General features: G+C 43.7%; 1 protein-coding gene across 5 annotated transcripts in view; it reads right to left on the reverse strand.

The window, feature by feature from the left end:
- The window catches only part of LOC311127660 (protein PRRC2B-like), a 34,263-nt gene extending 15,175 nt beyond the window's left edge, over positions 1-19,088 (reverse strand). For all 5 annotated transcript variants that reach the window (XM_084159504.1, XM_084159506.1, XM_084159507.1 and 2 more), the window contains exons 1-13: positions 18,932-19,088; positions 10,993-11,169; positions 10,610-10,787; positions 7,070-7,172; positions 6,762-6,825; positions 6,441-6,584; positions 4,127-4,464; positions 3,892-4,028; positions 3,558-3,727; positions 3,362-3,443; positions 3,079-3,238; positions 1,876-2,227; positions 142-323 (exon numbers count right to left, since the gene is read on the reverse strand). In XM_084159504.1, the coding sequence (XP_084015630.1) occupies positions 142-323; positions 1,876-2,227; positions 3,079-3,238; positions 3,362-3,443; positions 3,558-3,727; positions 3,892-4,028; positions 4,127-4,464; positions 6,441-6,584; positions 6,762-6,825; positions 7,070-7,172; positions 10,610-10,787; positions 10,993-11,107 (2,025 nt within the window). In that variant the 5' untranslated portion in view covers positions 11,108-11,169; positions 18,932-19,088. The remainder of the gene's footprint in view (positions 1-141; positions 324-1,875; positions 2,228-3,078; positions 3,239-3,361; positions 3,444-3,557; positions 3,728-3,891; positions 4,029-4,126; positions 4,465-6,440; positions 6,585-6,761; positions 6,826-7,069; positions 7,173-10,609; positions 10,788-10,992; positions 11,170-18,931) is intronic.
- Between the last annotated feature and the right edge of the window lie 227 nt (positions 19,089-19,315).

Genomic DNA, 19,315 nt, shown 5'->3' on the forward strand with positions numbered 1-19,315 from the left:
GAAAACACCTGCTCCTGTGAACTGACGGGCCTTTCTCAAGCCGCTAATCCTGTCAAGAATTAGGGAGGGGATTAGGAAATTAGGGGTTTGAGGGAAGGGGCTGCTGGGAAAGCATCAGATGGCATCGGCCGGGCGGCTCACCTGCTGCTGCTTTTGGAAGCGAGGAGGGAGGGGCTTGGAGGCCTGGTGGTTTGCGTAGTCAGGCAGGGGAGAGGTGGGCTCGGCCCCGCCATCGTCCTCACTGCGGTAGGGGGCGAAGCCCAAGGTGCCCTCTTCCCTGTAGTCCTGCTGGCCGGGGGAGTGCTCCGAGGGACACTCAGCGTCTGGGACAGGAGAGGAGAGGGACCGGGTTATAATCCCACTTTTACATAGCTACCCATGTTTCCAGTGTTGACATGTTCGCTGTTTTCCAGCCAAATTGGGCTACTTTGAAAATGATGTCGCAGGTGAAAATGCATTGGCCGCGTGTTTTTTTTTTTGGGGGGGGGCTACTTCTAAATTGCACCGCGGCTGCCATGGCATTTCTCTTTTTTTTTTTAAATATACAATTCACTGTGACCTGCTGCTGCTGACTATCAGGCAGTGAGAGCAAGCTGTTGCGTTGAGAGCACTGGTTGAGAGAGTGCTGCAGCAGAGGCAGCTGAGTCACGGAGACTGTGTGATTGTGTTATCACTGGAGTGATTGCAAATCAATTTGTGCCACTTGTGTAGCCTACCTGGAGCTGGCAAACTGACTTAATAGCCTATAACTCAGTTTGTTGTTGTAAGCCTTGTGTTATTATGCAATTATTAATGGCCATGTTTAGTTAATTAAATTGGAAGTTATCAATTGTGATCATGGTCACAGCTCTATAGCAAATGTATCATTCTCCACATTTAATGTTTAATTGTGGACTTTTCCCTGAAATTAGATGTTGGCTTATCAGGGGCTATAGGCTACCTGCATCTAGCTCAGCAAACCATGGCAAAATTGAATTTGAGTCAGTAGCTTATGCCTATTGAAATAAGACAATCTCACAAATTGGCCATTTATAATGGTTTGTAGTCTTAACATATGGCACATAATAACAGCACAGTTGACAGAAAATATAATTACAATTATAAACTGGGTGGTTTGAGCCTTGAATGCTGATTGGTTGAAAGCCATGGTATCTCAGACGTGTACAAGGGGAATGACAAAAATATACTTTTTACTGTTCTAATTACATTGGTTACCAGTTTACAATAGCAATAAGGCACCTCAGGGGTTTGTGGTATATGGCCAATATACCACGGCTATGGGCTATGTCCTAAGAACAGCCCTTAGCCATGGTATATTGGCCATATACCACACCTCCTTGGGCCTTATTGCTTAATCATAGCAGTCAAAACAAGTTAAATCGACATCCATTGATGGAAAAGGATCTGGAGAGTTTAATAAAGGACATTTATATTTTCTCTTGCAACATATTCTTAAATCCGCAAAAATTATTATTTGGATGGAAAACCGAATTTAGCTTCTTAGCCTACGTAATTAAAAATGACGTCGTCGATATTCCTTCTTAATTTGCTGAATAACGTTATTGGAAAAGGGTTTATTGGATAAATGCGGCAACTCCTCTCTTGTTGCAAAACATTTTTGGGGCCTAGTTTTCAGGCCTTGTGGGCGGGTTTTCAGAGGTCATTGGGCTAGAAATTTTAGCTAGACATGGCAATCCTGTATGTTTCCTACATGTCGTTCAGTAAAAGCCATTCAGTAAAATGCTCAATTTCAACGGTAAGTGCACACTATGACTGAGAAGGTCATTGTTGCATTTGCAAATGAGTATTTCTCAACTGACCAACCTGAATAAATACATGTTTACTAAACAAACAGTTATGACGGTTTGGTGTTACCTTTCATGCCGTATTGCCAGCTCTCCGGGTGGTTTTTGCTCTCTCTCCTAGGGGACAGTGCTGCCTCCTTGCTCTCTGCATCCTTTGCTCCCTCCTCAGACCTCAACAACTGTCTCTCCGTCTTCCCAAACCTCTCGTCTAGCCTCTTGAGCTTCTCGGCGCAGGCGGCCAGTCTCTCCTCACGGGCGAGTCTCTCCTCCTCCTCCCTGCGACGGCGAGCTCTCTCAACTGCCTCCGAGAGTTCCGGTGACACAAACTTGGCCCGGGCTGGGCCCTGGGTCTGGCGCTCCTCCTGGTTGTCCAGGGGTTCACCCTGGTGGGCCATGCCCGGCCCGGAGCTCTTCTGCTGGGCCTGGAGACGGCACAGAGGAGGGTTTGGGTGTTAATATGGGGCCAGTGGGAGGACTTTCCATGACTACATTGGGTTCTGTGTACAATGGACTTACGCTTCGAACACACCGACTGCATCATTGCGTTTTGGTACACCAGAAGTACATTAATTTCCAATGGAATGCTGCGTTTGCCTTGCAGCATTGCGTTGCAGGCAGTTGCAGTGCGTTCTGTGTGGTGCATACGTTGGATTTATCAAACGTATGCTTCAAACTGTGTGCGTAAACAGGTTGACAGAAATGGTAGCAGAAGGTGAATGTTGAACCTTTGTTGCACATATATCTAGATGATGCTGCATACTATTTTGCGCAATGATGCAGTCGGTGTGTTCAAAGCATTAGGACACACATATATAAATGTGACTGGTGACTCAAGTGTTCTCTTCCTACAGGTGTATGTACTCTGTATGCTTTAATGCCTAAACATTAGTTAATCTTACTGTGACCTCTAGCATATCTCCATATGTGCTTCTGCATTTTTACCCTGGAGGTTGTAATTAAACATTCACTTTGTCATCACTACGGTAACGCCAAGGCGATTTGTTAAGTCTTATTTCAATCAAGGGTTATTGAGAATAGTCATTACATTTTACATTTTAGTCATTTAGCAGACGCTCTTATCCAGAGCGACATACAGTTAGTGAGTGCAAACATTGTTTCAAGACTTTAAGACCACTGATAGGTGAAATGACTGGACAGGCTTCTGCCTTATTTCTTGAAACTCAAAACTTCAGAGATCAGCGGTATTGAAGAGGCTAGGGGGGCCAGGCAAGGGTAGCAGTCTGAGGTATAGTGGACGCAGGTACGACCTTACCTGTGGTTCTCCAGAGGGGAACCTGCTGTTGGTCTTCCTGTGGGCCATCTGCTCCTGGTAGGCCTGGTAAGCTTCCTCCTCAGGACCCTCCTGGGGGTACGCCCCCTCTCCTGAGCTCAGCGACAACTGGTGCTCGCGACGCTGGTTCTCCCATTCAGCCCTGGGTCAGAGATAGAGCTCACAATCAGTCACTGCTACAAGGTCACTGCTCTTAAAACTACAGAAATAACACCAACAATATTCTATTCAGTCACAAACACAAAGGGGGTGGGGGTAATTTCACCACATCTTGTTCTTTTCGGCGTGCTCCTCCTCATCGTCACTGAACTTGAGTTTCTCGCCATAATCCACTTCTTCATGGATACCTGGAACGGCAAGAGAGCAACATTTTTATCAAGGTTAATCTAGTTCAACTGGGGCACACGCACAGAAATGTTGCCTTTGGTGTATGTTGATGCGATAACAGAAAGCCCCCCCACCTGCCCAGCCGTCTTCACAGTCGTTGTCCAGCTCGTCCAGATCCTTCAGGTCCTCTGGGTTGATGATGGCAGGACGAGGGGGTCTGTCGCCGGGCCGACGGATGGGTCGGGAGGAGGGGTTGCGAGAGGGCCCACGGATGAAGCGGTTTTCTTCTCTCCTCACCTCGCCGCTACAAGGAGAATAGGAACATGGGGAGGTGAGAGGTCTGCGATTATTTTTGCTAAGTAAGCAAAATAATTCACAGAATCTTCAATTGTATTATCCATTTTAATCTTTCATTATTTTAACTGAGCATCGCTTCCAGACAGTAGGCATATGCAGGAGAATACTTACTTGACGGGCTCTTGGTTGTTGTTGGGGTAGGGCTGTCTGAAGGTGGGCCTGTTGTCAAAGCGAACTGGGGCGACCACAGTGACAGGGCCAGTGTGTTCAGCAGTGCCGGGAGCATCACAAGTCTCTTTGGGGCACATCTGAAAACCAATGGACAAAAAGCGTACAGTCAGAACAGAATCTTGCATTAAGATGTCATAAAGTGAAAATAAATGAAGAGTATTACTGTGCTACTTACGAAGGCAGGCAGCATGTCGTGGTAGGTGGTGGTGGTGGTAGGGTGGTGGAGCTGGTGATGGTTCAGGGCAGGGGGAGCGGGCCTGCGGAGTGGCTGGGCGGGGCGCAGGGAGGGCTCCTTGAGCTCCGGGACTGGAGGGGCGCTGACAACGGTGGCAGGGTTGGGACTGACCATGGGGGCAGAGAGGGCAGAGGAGGAGGCAGAGGGGGGAAGAGGTGGAGGGGGGCTCCCAGTCTCAGCCACGCCGCTGGCCTTGCCCTCGAAATCTGAGGGCAGGCCTGCCGGCAGGGATGAGGGCACAAGGTTCCTCCCACCACCCTCCCTCCAACTTGTCACATCTGGAAAGACAAGAAGAAAACGGATACATAACTATTCACCCCCCCAAAGTCAATACTTTGTAGAGCCACCTTTTGCAGCAATGACAGCTGCAAGTCTCTTGGGGTATGTCTCTATAAGCTTGGCACATCTAGCCACTGGGATTTTTGCCCATTCTTCAAGGCAAAACTGCTCCAGCTCCTTCAAGTTGGATGGGTTCCGCTGGTGTACAGCAATCTTTAAGTAATACCACAGATTCTCAATTGGATTGAGGTCTGGGCTTTGACTAGGGCATTCCAAGACATTTAAATGTTTCCCCTTAAAACCACTCAAGTGTTGCTTTAGCAGTATGCTTAGGGTCATTGCCCTGCTGGAAGGTGAACCTCCGTTCCAGTCTCAAATCTCTGGAAGACTGGAACAGGTTTCCCTCAAGAATTTCCCTGTATTTAGCGCCATCCATCATTCCTTCAATTCTGACCAGTTTCCTAGTCCCTGCCGATGAAAAACATCCCCACAGCATGATGCTGCCACCACGCTTCACTGTGGGGATGGTGTTCTCGAGGTGATGAGGTGTTGGGTTTGCGCCAGACATAGCGTTTTCCTTGATGGCCAAAAAGCTCAATTTTAGTCTCATCTGACCAGAGTACCTTCTTCCATATGTTTGGAGAGTCTCCCACATGGCTTTTGGCGAACACCAAACGTGTTTGCTTATTTTTTTCTTAAAGCAATGGCTTTTTTTTTCTTCTGGCCACTCTTCCGTAAAGCCCAGCTCTGTGGAGTGTACAGCTTAAAGTGGTCCTATGGACAGATACTCCAATCTCCACTGTGGAGCTTTGCAGCTCCTTCAGGGTTATCTTTGGTCTCTTTGTTGCCTCTCTGATTAATGCCCTCCTTGCCTGGTCCGTGAGTTTAGGTGGGCGGCCCTGTCTTGGCAGGTTTGTTGTGTTGCCATATTCTTTCCATTTTTTTTTATAATGGATTTAATGGTGCTCCGTGGGATGTTCAAAGTTTCGGATATTTTTTTATAACCCAACCCTGATCTGTACCTCTCCACAACTTTGTCCCTGACCTGTTTGGAGAGCTCCTTGGTCTTCATGGTGCCGCTTGCTTGGTGGTGCCCCTTGCTTAGTGGTGTTGCAGACTCTGGGGCCTTTCATAACAGGTGTATATATACACACTGAGATCATGAGACACTTAGATTGCACACAGATGGACTTCATTTAACTAATTATGTGACTTCTGAAGGTAATTGGTTGCACCAGATCTTATTTAGGGGCTTCATAGCAAAGGGGGTGAATACATATGCACGCACCACTTTTCCGTTATTTAATTTTGAGACTTTTTCGAAACAAGTTATTTTTTTCATTTCACTTCACCAATTTTGACTATTTTGTGCATGTCCATTACATGAAATCCAAATAAAAATCCATTTCAATTACAGGCTGTAATGCAACAAAAGGGGGGGGAATACTTTTGCAAGGCACTGTAAGTCATATCAAATCAAATTTTAATTTGTCACATGCGCCAAATACAACAGGTGTAGACCTTACAGTGAAATGCTTACTTACAAGCCCTTAACCAACAATGCAGTTTTAAGAAAGAATACCAAAAAATATATACATATATATACACTATATAAAATAATACAAAATAAAAAAGTCACAAATAATTAAAGAGCAGCAGTAAAAATAACAATAGCGAGGCTATATACAGGGGGTAACGGTACCGAGACAATGTGCGGGGGCACCGGTTAGTCGAGGTAATATGTAGGTAGAGTTATTAAAGTGACTATGCATATATAATAAACAGAGAGTTTCCGGATGGTGAATGTTGTGAAATTGAAGTGTATTCCATTTTTTAAAGTATGTGCACAATATTTTCCCCATGGCACTTATTAGCAACTATGCTGTGAGGCTGCTACACTATTCATAATTTCAAAGCATGTGGGCTGCTTTTGAGTACATGTTTGTGCCACCACAGCTATAGTCACTGGACTCACTCTGGGGGCGGAGGCTTGGTCCGGGCCCATACGACGGATCGAAGGCGCTTCTTTCCTTGCCAGCCTTGTCCTGTTCCCCAGCAGCCTTCAGCGTTGGAAATTCCTCGTGAGAGAAGGGCTGCAGTCGGTTTGAGGCCCTTAAACCTGCCATCGCCATGGAAACAAGAGGCACAGAGCAGAGTCAAAAGAAATAGAGGCTGATGGAGAATCATGAGGTGTGGTGGAGACATGCAGTAAACTGACACGTCTGATAGCACAACCATCAATGTTGACCAAAGAGACAATGATTTTGAGCAGTCTGAGTTTTCCATTCCAACTCACCATCTAGTTCTACGGCCTTTCCATTTAGCTGGGCCCATTGCTTTGGTCCACCTGTGTTTGCGCTCTGTGGAAACAACAGAGGAAATTGTACTAATTTTTAAAAGATTTCAGTCTTGGAGGTGTGTTTCCTGACCGATTCCGCGTTTGGTTTGAAAGCCTATTTCACTTCCTTGAAATCTTTTTCAAAGGGATTCATTGCTTTTAAAAAGGCAGTCACGCATAGAAAAAACTATCCAATAAAAACAATAATCACAATTCAAAGTGAAACCGCAAGACGTAGAAGATAAAAAGTAAAAGGCCAAACCCACCTCCTGACTGGCTACCGGTGTGGGCTTCTGGAGATTGGAGACAGATTTCTGTAAAGCCAGCTGCGGCTGCAACTCCGGCAGCTGTGCTGTTGATGCAATGGAACTGAGCGAGGAGAGAGAGAAGGAACCGTCACTCCAGAGACAGACTAGATACATATACATCTTGGGCAAAGATACATCTTGATACAGACATGACATACTGTGCACAGTATCACTTTGGCACATTATAGAACTTGGACACTTGTAACCCAGCTATAAACTCTTGATGAATTTACCCCGGCCAAACAATGAAGAATTAGGAATAAAATAGTACTCCCACTCTGGTCTTTCTTGCTTACCAGGCAACATTACACAAAACTTTTCTGTTATCGAATGACTACATTTTAGTCATTGAGTCAGATGCTCTTATCCAGAGCGACTTACAGTAGTGAGAGCACACATTTTTCGTACTTTTCGTACTGGTGCCCCGTGGAAATCGAACCCACAGCCCTGGCATTGCAAGCGCCATGCTCTACCAACTGAGCCACATGGGACCACAGTGTGAGATGTGTCGTGCCTGCTATGCAAATAACACTAAATAAAAGGTAGCAATGTGAATGCTGATGTTATAAACGCCATATTTGGTGTTCATACAACATTGCCATATACTCATTGTATGTTAGCTCCTCTTCCTGCTCTCACTCCTCCAGACACCCCCACAGACTCACACACACTAAACAGAGTGGTCACTTACAACCAATCAACTCCCCACACACAGACAGTTCTACAGCCTGCACGTGAGCTAACCTTGAGGTAGCAAACACGAACGCCTCTCAAATCTGCGACACAAGGCTATGTTTCCCGCAGCTGCACATGGGGCTAATGCCTTGATCACACCTACAGTGTCATTGCGCAAAATGGATGCAGCATCATCTGGATGTGTGCAACAAAAGTTCAACATTCAACTTCTGCTACCATTTCTGTCAAGCCGTCTACGCATAAAGTTTCACATATACGTTCGATAAATCCAACATATGCACCACCCAGAACGCACTGCAACTGCCTCTGCAACGCAATGCAGTCAAACGCAGCGTTCCATTGGAAATGAATGTACTTCTGGTGTTCCAAAATGCAATGATGCTGTCGGTGTGATTGAGGCGAAGTGTTTGAACGCATCCATAAAGAAGCTCACACACGCAGACACACACACACTGCAGGAAAGTGTACAGGAACATAAACTTCAGCAAAGTGTGTACCAGGTGAACAAATACCCTTTCCTTTGCTCACCAATGCCACTATCACCTATTCTTGCATCATCCAATGTCACCCATTGGTAGTGCAAAAGATGACTTGTTCCCTCAGAATACAAAACATATTGAATTCATGAAACATATTGCATCATGGCAATACATTAATCCAAGAGTGCATCTCAATAGTCTGTAGTGGCTTCCTTTCCTCATCTCCACTAATTAATCTGGAATGACCTGAAAAAACTGATTACGTGACAGAATTTACTGCACATCACTTGTCAGTTTTCAGATCAGTGAGGATGAGGGAGACGACACAAGAACTGACACTTTAGACTATTGAGATGCACCCCATGGGTCCTAAATCATTAGGCTGCTGTTTGACGACTTCCTTTTCTCCCTGGAACTTACAGTTGAAGTCAGAAGTTTACATACACCATAGCCAAATACATTTAAACTCAGTTTTTCACAATTCCTGACATTTAATCCTAGTAATAATTCCCTGTCTTAGGTCAGTTAGGATCACCACTTTATTTTAAGAATGTGAAATGTCAGAATAATAGTAGAGAATAATTTATTTCAGCTTTTAGTTATTTTATCACATTCCCAGTGGGTCAGAAGTTTACATACACTCAATTAGTATTTGGTAGCATTGCCTTTAAATTGTTTAACTTGGGTCAAACGTTTCAGGTAGCCTTCCACAAGCTTCCCACAATAAGTTGGGTGAATTTTGGCCCATTCCTCCTGACAGAGCTGGTGTAACTGAGTCAGGTTTGTAGGCCTCCTTGCTCGCACACGCTTTTTCAGTTCTGCCCACACATTTTCTATAGGATTGAGGTCAGGGCTTTGTGATGGCCACTCCAATACCTTGACTTTGTTGTCCTTAAGCCATTTTTCCACAACTTTGGAAGTATGCTTGGAGTCATTGTCCCCTGTAGCTCAGTTGGTAGAGCATGACGCTTGCAATGCCAGGGTTGTGGGTTCGTTTCTCACGGGGGGCCATTATGAAAATGTATGCACTCACTAACTGCAAGTCGCTCTGAATAAGAGCGTCTGCTAAATGACTAAAATGTAAAAATGTCATTGTCCATTTGGAAGACCCATTTGCGACCAAGCTTTAACTTCCTGACTGATGTCTTGAGATGTTGCTTCAATATATCCACATAATTTTCCTTCCTCATGATGCCATCTATTTTGTGAAGTGCATCAGTCCCTCCTGCAGCAAAGCACCCCCACAGCATGATGCTGCCACCCCCGTGCTTCAAGGTTGAGATGGTGTTCTCCGGCTTGCAATTAACCCCCTTTTTCCTCCAAACATAACGATGGTCATTATGGCCAAACAGTTCTATTTTTGTTTCATCAGACCAGAGGACATTTCTTCAAAAAGTAAGATCTTTGTCCCCATGTGCAGTAGCAAACCGTAGTCTGGCTTTTTTATGGCGGTTTTGGAGCAGTGGCTTCTTCCTTGCTGAGAGGTCTTTCATGTTAGGTCGATATAGGACTCGTTTTTACTGTGGATATAGATATTTTTGTACCTGTTTCCTCCAGCATCTTCACAGGGTCCTTTGCTGTTGTTCTGGGATTGATTTGCACTTTTCGCACCAAAGTACGTTCATCTCTAGGAGACAGAACGTGTCTCCTTCCTGAGCGGTATGATGGCTGCGTGGTCCTATGGTGTTTATACTTGCGTACAATTTTTTGTACAGATGAACGTGGTACCTTCAGGCGTTTGGAAATTGCTCCCAAGGATGAACCAGACTTGTGGAGGTCTACAATTTTTTCTGAGGTCTTGGCTGATTTCTTTTGATTTTCCCATGATGTCAAGCAAAGAGGCACAGAGTTTGAAGGTAGGCCTTGAAATACATACACAGGTACACCTCCAATTGACTCAAATGATGTCAATTAGCCTATCAGAAGCTTCTAAAGCCATGACATCATTTTCTGGAATTTTCCAAGCTGTTTAAAGGCACAGTCATCTTAGTGTATGTAAACTTCTGACCCACTGGAATTGTGATACAGTGAATTATAAGTGAAATAATCTGTCTGTAAACAATTGTTGGAAAAATTACTTGTGTCATGCACAAAGTAGATGTCCTAACCGACATGACAAAACTATAGATTGTTAACAAGAAATGTGTGGAGTGGTTGAAAAACGAGTTTTAATGACTCCAACCTAAGTGTATATAAACTTCCGACTTCAACTGTAATTGAATCAATCTTCAAGAAACAAAAAGAGGTAGGTGATGCATATAAATGCATTAATCTGTTATCCAGGCCACCTCTCCCAGTGTCCGTCCCGGGCTCTCTCACCTACCTCTTTTGATGGGGTTGTTCCTGCTTGTTTGCCCATCCTGTTCCGTCTTTGGGCACAATAATCACGCTGGGATCGTTTCCTTTGTTCTCCGACTTCAGGCTCGGCAGGTGAGCAGGTGGGGGCATGCGCCGGGCTGCGGCCACTTTGCCAAGACTCTGTAAGCCATGTCGTGGAACTGCTGGGAGGAAGAGGGGAGAAGTCAGAAGACGATGTGGAGAAAGAGGGGGAGTGAGTGGACACAGAGAGGGAAGGAGAGAGGTGTGAATAAAGCTCTTTGCAAACTTTATGTATTGGTCAACCTTCAAGGGCCAATCAAATCCTTAAAGCCATGCACATATAAGTTGAACACAGAAGTACTTAAAATATAATGGACAATGACTTACCTGCGGTTTTCTGAGTTTCTATAGACTTTCCCTTGTACTTATCAAATAGGCTGAGTGAGGAATACTTGCTTTTCCCATCCTTGGACTTGGTTATTTGCCCCAAACGATCGGACATTGCGATGTAATGTCATCGAGTATGAAAATGTTTCTATGCGCCTCTTCTTGTGCCTTCTTTTTCTGCAGAGAGAATAGAGGATACAATGTTATCTAACAAAGTACAGCAGCTTAGAATTGGAAAGGAATATTCAATCTATTCTACAATGTGGCGGAAATGTCAACATGCCAATCTTAATTCAATTTCCCAAATGCAATGTTTAAAGGAGCCTCAAACTGATTGCTAAACCAAAACCAAGGCCTACTAGCTAACTACACATTCCACAGCAAAGGCTAAATGCTGCAATCTCTTTAGCTAGACTGCTTGTACGTCTGGCAAGGGAAAAGACCGTGAGAAGACAGTCATTGGTCAAAACAACATTGGGGGGCTATATATTCACATAAAACATTTTGATTAAATGGTCAGCCCGCCACATCCAAATACACATGACCAATTTTGCATCAGTTTAAGTACATAATATCCAGGGGGGTCTGGAAAACATCACTTCACAATCATGCAGCAAGGCACACAACTACTTAAACTTAAAAGGGGGTTTATAGCCATACAGGGCAGTAGAGGATGCAGTCTACCACTTTGACGGTTCAAAGCAAAAACGTTCAAAGACAGCAAAGATGAGGGCCACTAGGAGTATGGAAGACTGCCAGACAGTCTTCTAGTGGTGAGCAGTGGTAAAACTGAACAAATGCAGATGGGTCCATATAGAATAGGTATGGAAAATATATGTCCAAATAATACTCTTCTGAAATCCTCCTTTCCTTCAAGACAACTGGTGTGAGAGAAATGGAAAATGTCGTAGGAATGCCAATGCCATAGTCCTGGTTAGAATAGGGGTGTTAAGGGAAAGGAGATGAGGATAGGAAACCAGTTGTAACCACAGACACAGCCAGGGTAACAGTGGACTCTTCAGAGAGACAACTGCTCTAGAGAGCTGCTGCTGGGCTTTCAGGGTAAAGAGTAAACAACCATTCATAGGTTGCACCTCCGTCACTTGGTCGTGTCATGCCATTGTTAGGAACGTTCTCAAGCCACCCTCCATCGGCGGCACCATAGTGGTGCCCTAAAGTGGTGATAAGCCCAGTCATTCTGGATGGAGGCTAACTACTGTTTAGTCTAAATTACACTATAGTGCCTGGAAATGCGATGACATTGCTAAAGTAGTCAAATATTTAGTAGGAAACAACTTTGCCAGCATTATCATGTTGTCAAATTTACAGATGGCAATGCTGTCAATAGCTAGCAAAGTTCGTCAAAAATAGCTAGCAATGCTAACGTTGGCAAGATAAAATCCAGTGGCCTCACCCTAAATCTTAACTAGCTAGCTAGCTAGCTTACATTATACTGCATCTAAAGTAAATCTGGTGACATCAAAATGATGACAAAGGGTTTTCCTACTAATTATTTGCCTCCTTTTGAATGTCATTGTAATTGCCAAGCCAATATAATGCACTTTTGATGAAATCTTCATCAGCGCTCATTGATGATGCATTGAGTAGAATGCTCAGTTGGGCATCAGTCCAAAACAAACTTTCAAAATAAGATTGTGACGAAACACGCAACCCATGAATAGAATTTTGCCAGCCACGCAATCTAGGCCTACTCATTAACAGACTTTAAATTAGAATTACTGGAGCTATTTTTTAACAAAACCCTACAAAAATGAATACCGGTAGGCCTGATTATACTGATCTGACTGAGGAACCAGACATTGATGCTACCACTTAGACATTTGAATAGAGTAGGCCTACATTAAAGCCACTTCAGGATCCAGCCTTCAAATCAAAAGGTTGCCTGGGGGTACCTCCACTGAGTATTGAGTTTATTATTAGTAACAATAGTAGAAATAGTAGAATGGATGTTCCAATTCAAAATGACAATCAGCCAATGGATGCATATTGCATAATCTCTCAGAAAGTGCTCAGAGCACTGCATTTCTGCTGATACTGTACTTGCGTTGAATGGACAGTGCGGAAATATTTCAGGAAATTTGTCTGCTATACTCTTTGCTTTTCTACATAAAACCCATTGTGAGAATCCCGATATCCCTTCCTAGTCCATTCATGCAAACTGATACTGATTCACAAATGAACATGACAAAACCACAGATCACACAATCAAGCCAAAGCTGGGCCTTGTCAACCAGGCGAATATTCGGTTTATCTCCTGAGATTGCATTTTAAATACTAGCTATCTAGATAAAGATTTAATCTGTTCAACTGAAATCTCGTTATTAATGACATTCAATTGAATGACACGAACACTGCATCTGACTATTGCTAGAAGACTTTGAAATGCTACACAGTTTGACAGACATCCATCCACCAAATTGAGTCAACCATGCCAGTGATCCTTTCAATCTCAGCCATTGTATATTTCAAGAGAGTCACTAGTTACGTCAATGTAGGCTCGCGAGCATACATCAGAGATACTGTATATAATGACGTAATGTTCTTGTCGCCACCCTAACAATGGGAGTCATTGTCCTAAAGGTGGGAAGGCAGGCGGTCTGCTTACTAGGTACAGATTTTGACGGGAGTGAACCCTCTCTCTTCCTCTCTGACATGCAGCTGGACATTCAATAGCTAGCCAAGCTAACTAGCCACAAGCTGTTGTTTGTACCCTGACGTTCTAGCTAACTACAGTGCCTTCAGAAAGTATTCACACCCCTTGTCTTTTTCCACATGTTGTTGTGTTACAGTCTGAATTTAAAATGAATTAAATTGAGATTGTGTCACTGAACTACACACAATACCCCATAATGTCAAAGTGGAATTATGTTGTTAATAAGTTGCATAGACTCACTGTGTGCAATAATAGTGTTTAACACTATTTTTTAATGACTACCTCATCTCTGTACCCCACACATACAAGGTCCCTCAGCCGAGCAGTGAATTCCAAACACAGATTCAACTATAAAGACCAGGGAGGTTTTCCAATGCCTCACAAAGAAGGCCACCCATGGTAGATTGGCAAAAAAAAAAGCAGACATTCAATTTCCCTTTAATTAATTGAACAAAGTCAAAGAACTACGAATCCTATATAGCCTATCCCACCTCGCGCTGCAACACTGCCTGGCTGGGAGCTGTGCGCACATGAAGATCTGAGTGAAATATTCATTTTTAGAAGCGAACAGGCATAAAAGTTGGTCTAATTTACTTGAAACTAAAGTCTACTTTAATCTACCTGCCACAGTGTCTGGTGGATCAAAAAGTCAAGCTGGTGTACAAAACCTAAAGTAAAAGACGCAAAAACAAAACTTAAGAACGGAAAGCATAGAAATAACACACATAGAACAGATCTACCACTTCTTAGACTTGCTTTAAATGAGAATGACAGACCTATAACTCCATTTCTATGTGAATTTTGGTCGGGTCACCAAATATGTGCATATTGCAGCTTTAAAATTGGTGTAAGTTCATAAATAAGCATACGCCCATTAAAACACCTGGTTTTCTGGGCAACCTTTCGAATTATTAGGACATGTAAACAGCTTAAATAGGAGTTCCAATGGTTTATTTGACCTGTGCATGTGGCAGCACCAGCAGCACCCTCTTATGCGCGATGTGTTTCAGAAAAACGACTCAGCTTAGAAAAAGTATGCGTCTTAGAAATAGTTTTCACATACAAACTTTTTATGTTCTTACTTAGAATCAAATAGCCTTCCCAAAAATAACATTGTTGCTGTGGTAGAACGCTTATTTTGATTGCCAATTTTCTGCATTTACCAAAGCATTCCAGGTGAAGCTGGTTGAGACCATGCCAAGAGTGTGCAAAGCTGTCATCAAGGTAAAGGGTGGCTACTTTGAAGAATCTAAAATCTAAAACATATTTTGATTTGTTTAACACTTTTTTGGTTACTATATGATTCCATGTGTGTTATTTCATAGTTTTGATGTCTTTACTATGATTCTACAATGTCGAAAATAGTAAAAATAAAGAAAAACCCTTGAATGAGTAGGTGTGTCCAAACTTTTGACTGGTACTGTATTTCCACAAATCTAACGTAGATTGATGATATTCCATCTAAAATAGTCTTTATGCAAATCTTTATTAAAAAAGTCAAGAGAAGAACAGCCTTTTGGTTGGCGGCAGTGCACTGTTAACTGGTAGGCATGTTTGGACTATTGGGGGAAAAGTCAGACCGCATCGGGAAGAACGGTTCAGGGGAACCCCTGGCGCTTCAGTCTCACTTTGTCCCAAAGGATTACGATGGCTACCAACAGTGGAAGAGTGGATTCACCATGAAGCTGAGGCTAGTAAAAACCAGTTCTGTGCCCACAGTCAATGTAGGCTCCAAGTCCACTGACACCCTAGGTGTTACAGGACGATAGCGGCGGCTTCGGGGATTGAGGCGAATCGGGTAAGTAGGTACTAAAGTGCCCAAAGAGTTAATAACATAACATGCCATTTAGCAGACGCTTTTATCCAAAGCGACTTACAGTCATGTGCGCATACATTTTTTGTGTATGGGTGGTCCCAGGGATCGAACCCACAACCTTGGCGTTACAAGCGCCATGCTCTACCAGCTGAGCTACATGTTGCTTGTAGATTACAAAAACTAAGATTGCTAAGTGACAGAGACAAAGTGGAGTAGCAATTTGACGGCTCAGACACGAGACGTATGTGGCAGGGTCTACAGACAATCACAGATTACAAAGGGAAAACCAGCCACGTCACGGACACCGACTTCTTGCTCCCGGACAAGCTAAACACCTTCTTCGCCCGCTTTGAGGATAACACAGTGCCACCGAACGCGGCCCACTCCCAAGGACTGTGGGCTCTTGTTCTTCGTGGCTGACGTGAGTAAGACATTTAAGCGTGTTAACTCTCGCAAGGCTGCCGGCCCAGACGGCATCCCTAGCCGCGTCCTCAGAGCACGCGCAGACCAGCTGGCTGGAGTGTTTACAGACGTATTAAATCTCTCCCTATCCCAGTCTGCTGTCCCCACTTGCTTCAAGATGTCCACCATTGTTCCTGTACCCAAGAAAGCAAAGGTAAATGAACTAAATAACTATCGCCCCGTAGCACTCACTTGTCATCATAAAGTGCTTTGAGAGGCTAGTTAAGGATCATATCACCTCTAACTTACCTGACACCCTAGACCCACCTCAATTTGCTTACCGCCCCAATAGATCCACAGACGCTGCAATCGCCATCGCACTGCCCTATCCCATCTGGACAAGAGGAATACACACATAAGAATGCTGTTCATTGACTATAGCTCAGCCTTCAACACCATAGTACCCTCCAAGCTCATCATTAAGCTCGGGGCCCTGGGTCTGAACCCCGACCTGTGCAACTGGGTCCTGGACTTCCTGATGGGCCGCCCCCAGGTGGTGAAGGTAGGAAACAACACCTCCACTTCGTTGATCCTCAACACAGGGGCCCCACAAGGGTGCGTGCTCAGCCCCCTCCTGTACTCCCTGTTCACCCATGACTGCGTGGCCACGCACGCCTACAACTCAATCATCAAGTTTGCAGACGACACAACAGTAGTAGACCTGATTACAAACAATGACGAGACAGCCTACAGGGAGGAGGTGAGGGCCCTGGCGGAGTGGTGCCAGGAAAATAACTTCTCTCTCAATGTCAACAAAAAAACGAAGGAGCTGATCATGGACTTCAGGAAACAGCAGAGGGAGCACGCCCCTATCCACATTGACAGGACCGCAGTGGAGAAGGTGGAAAGCTTCCAGTTCCTCGCCGTACACATCACTGACAATCTGAAATGTTACACCCACACAGACAGTGAGGGTGGACCAATAGCGTCTCTTCAACCTCAGGAGGCAGAAGAAATTTGGCTTGGCCCCTAAGACCCTCACAAACTTTTACAGATGCACAATTTAGAGCATCCTGTCGGGCTGTAGCACCGCCTGGTACGGCAACTGCACCGCCCACAACCGCAGGGCTCTACAGAGGGTGGTGCGGTCTGCCCAACGTATCACCGGGGGGCACACTGCCTGCCTTCCAGGACACCTACAGCACCCGATGTCACAGGAAGGACAAAAAGATAATCAAGGACATCAACCACCCTAGCTACAATCTGTTCACCCCGCTATCATCCAGAAGGCGAGGTCAGTACAGGTGCATCAAAGCTGGGATCGAGAGACTGAAAAACAGCTTCTATCTCAAGGCCATCAGACTGTTAAATAGCGATCACTAGCCTGCTACCACCCAGTTACTCAACCTAGACATGGAATCACTGCCCACTTTAATAATGGAACACTAGTCACTTTAATAATGTTTACATACTGCTTTACTCATCTCATATGCATATACTGTATTCTATTCTACTGTATTTTAGTCAATACCACTCCGACATTGCTCGTCCGAACATTTATATATTTCTTAATTCCATTCTTTTACTTTTAGATGTGCGTATTGTTGTGAATTGTTAGATACTACTGCACTGTTGGAGCTAGGAACACAAGCATTTCGCAACACCCGCAATAACATCTGCTAAATATGTGTATGCGATCAATACAATTTGATTTGATTTTAAGTGCACCAGGCCATGCAAAACGAACTAAAGCGTTTGGAAAAGTGAAGTTAAGTGCTGTGTATTGATGCAGCGTTCAAAACAACTGGGAACTCGGAAAAATACGAGGTCAAATCATGACGTCAGTTCCCAGTTGTTTTGAACGCTGCATCACTCCTGTACTCTTCCCTTGACGTTACTTTTCCAACATGACTTCGGTGAAATTCGGATAAAATATAAATTTCCTTCAAAATACAAATGTAAAGTGATATGTCGTCTTGGGGCTTTTAGTTGGAAGGATGAAACCAATCAGAATGTTTAACAGCAACCTAATTCTGCAATCTTTCGCTTAAAGTCCCTTTAAAGTTTTCCAGTGCGTTTGTCGCAGTTATTTCTTGAAGCGCATCAGTTCTAGCGCGTTAATATTTATGGTAAAAAAAAGGATTAACAATAGCTAGCTAAATTAGTCACTCTTAGCACTCAACTATTTTAAAGGTGGATCCAAATAATCATCAGCAAACAAACGGTTCAAAGAAAACAAAACCCTCAAATAAAACTAACACCGCTTTCTAGCTACCACCAAGGCATAATTAAAATGGCAGTTTGCCGTGATGTTAGCCAGCTATTTTATAAGGATGCTAGCTAGTTAACGTTAGCTAATATTATTGCAAAACGTGGTTGATGCTCGCTACACAATACATATTGGCTTATGTCTTTCAATTAAAATATTAGTTAAAACAGCGGGAATTAGACATGTTGATAGTCAAATCATAACGTACTATCGCTGGTCAAATGTTGTAGTGGCAAACAGGGGCGAGCTAACTAGCTAGCCATCACAGTATGTAAACATTGCGTTGTTTATGTATGCGAGTTCGTGAAAAACAACTGACACATTGGCATTTATCCTTAATCATACCAACAATTTATTTCGTATTGATATATCTCATAGTTTAGTTAAAATAACAACATTGAGACCATACTGATTTAGCTAATGTCAAGTTAGCTACCCTAACAACTAACGTTAGCTTGCTAAGATTGTGAGATGGCAAATCAGCTGAAGTTCCTGTCTTGTTTTCCAAAAACAAATCCCCAGAAAATGTATACATTTGGCATTTGAGACTAGAACACGTAGCTATAATGAAAATCCTTGCCCTTGAGGTGACAGTACAAGCGAGAACAAAGTATTTAAGCAATTTTCCAGATTTCAGGACCACGGAAGGCGGAGATAAATATATTGGACAAGATGATTAAAAATGGCTGCTGCCCAGAACAAAGCAACAATAAAACTGGGCAGTCGGAGAACTCCATGCAAAAACATACACATAACTCCAAATACATTAATAACTCACCGATTTTACTTGTTAGTATTTCTTGTGATCAACAATGGCGATTTAATTCCTAAATAATACGTTTCTTCAAAGGATGGCTGGCGATTGTGCTGCCGATTCTTAATCTATTTTGCCGTTTACTTGTGTTGTTGGTGGGCAACCTACCCGGCCTGAAAATGAAAGTCCTTGCTCTAGTCGACTGGTGTGGCTGTATACGGATATGACGTTCAAAATGGAGCAGTGACCCCTGGTGTCCTTTTTAGAACATTACATTTAAGTTAAAGTGAGTTGTATGAACCGGTACCTTAACCAACAATGCAGTTTTAAGAAAGAATACAAAAAAAATCACAACGAAATAAAAGTAACAAATAATTCAAGAGCAGCAGTAAAAATAACAATAGCGAG

The sequence above is a fragment of the Coregonus lavaretus genome (assembly GCF_964263955.1).
Source record: "Coregonus lavaretus genome assembly, chromosome: 4".
In the NCBI taxonomy this organism is placed as follows: Eukaryota; Metazoa; Chordata; class Actinopteri; order Salmoniformes; family Salmonidae; genus Coregonus; species Coregonus lavaretus.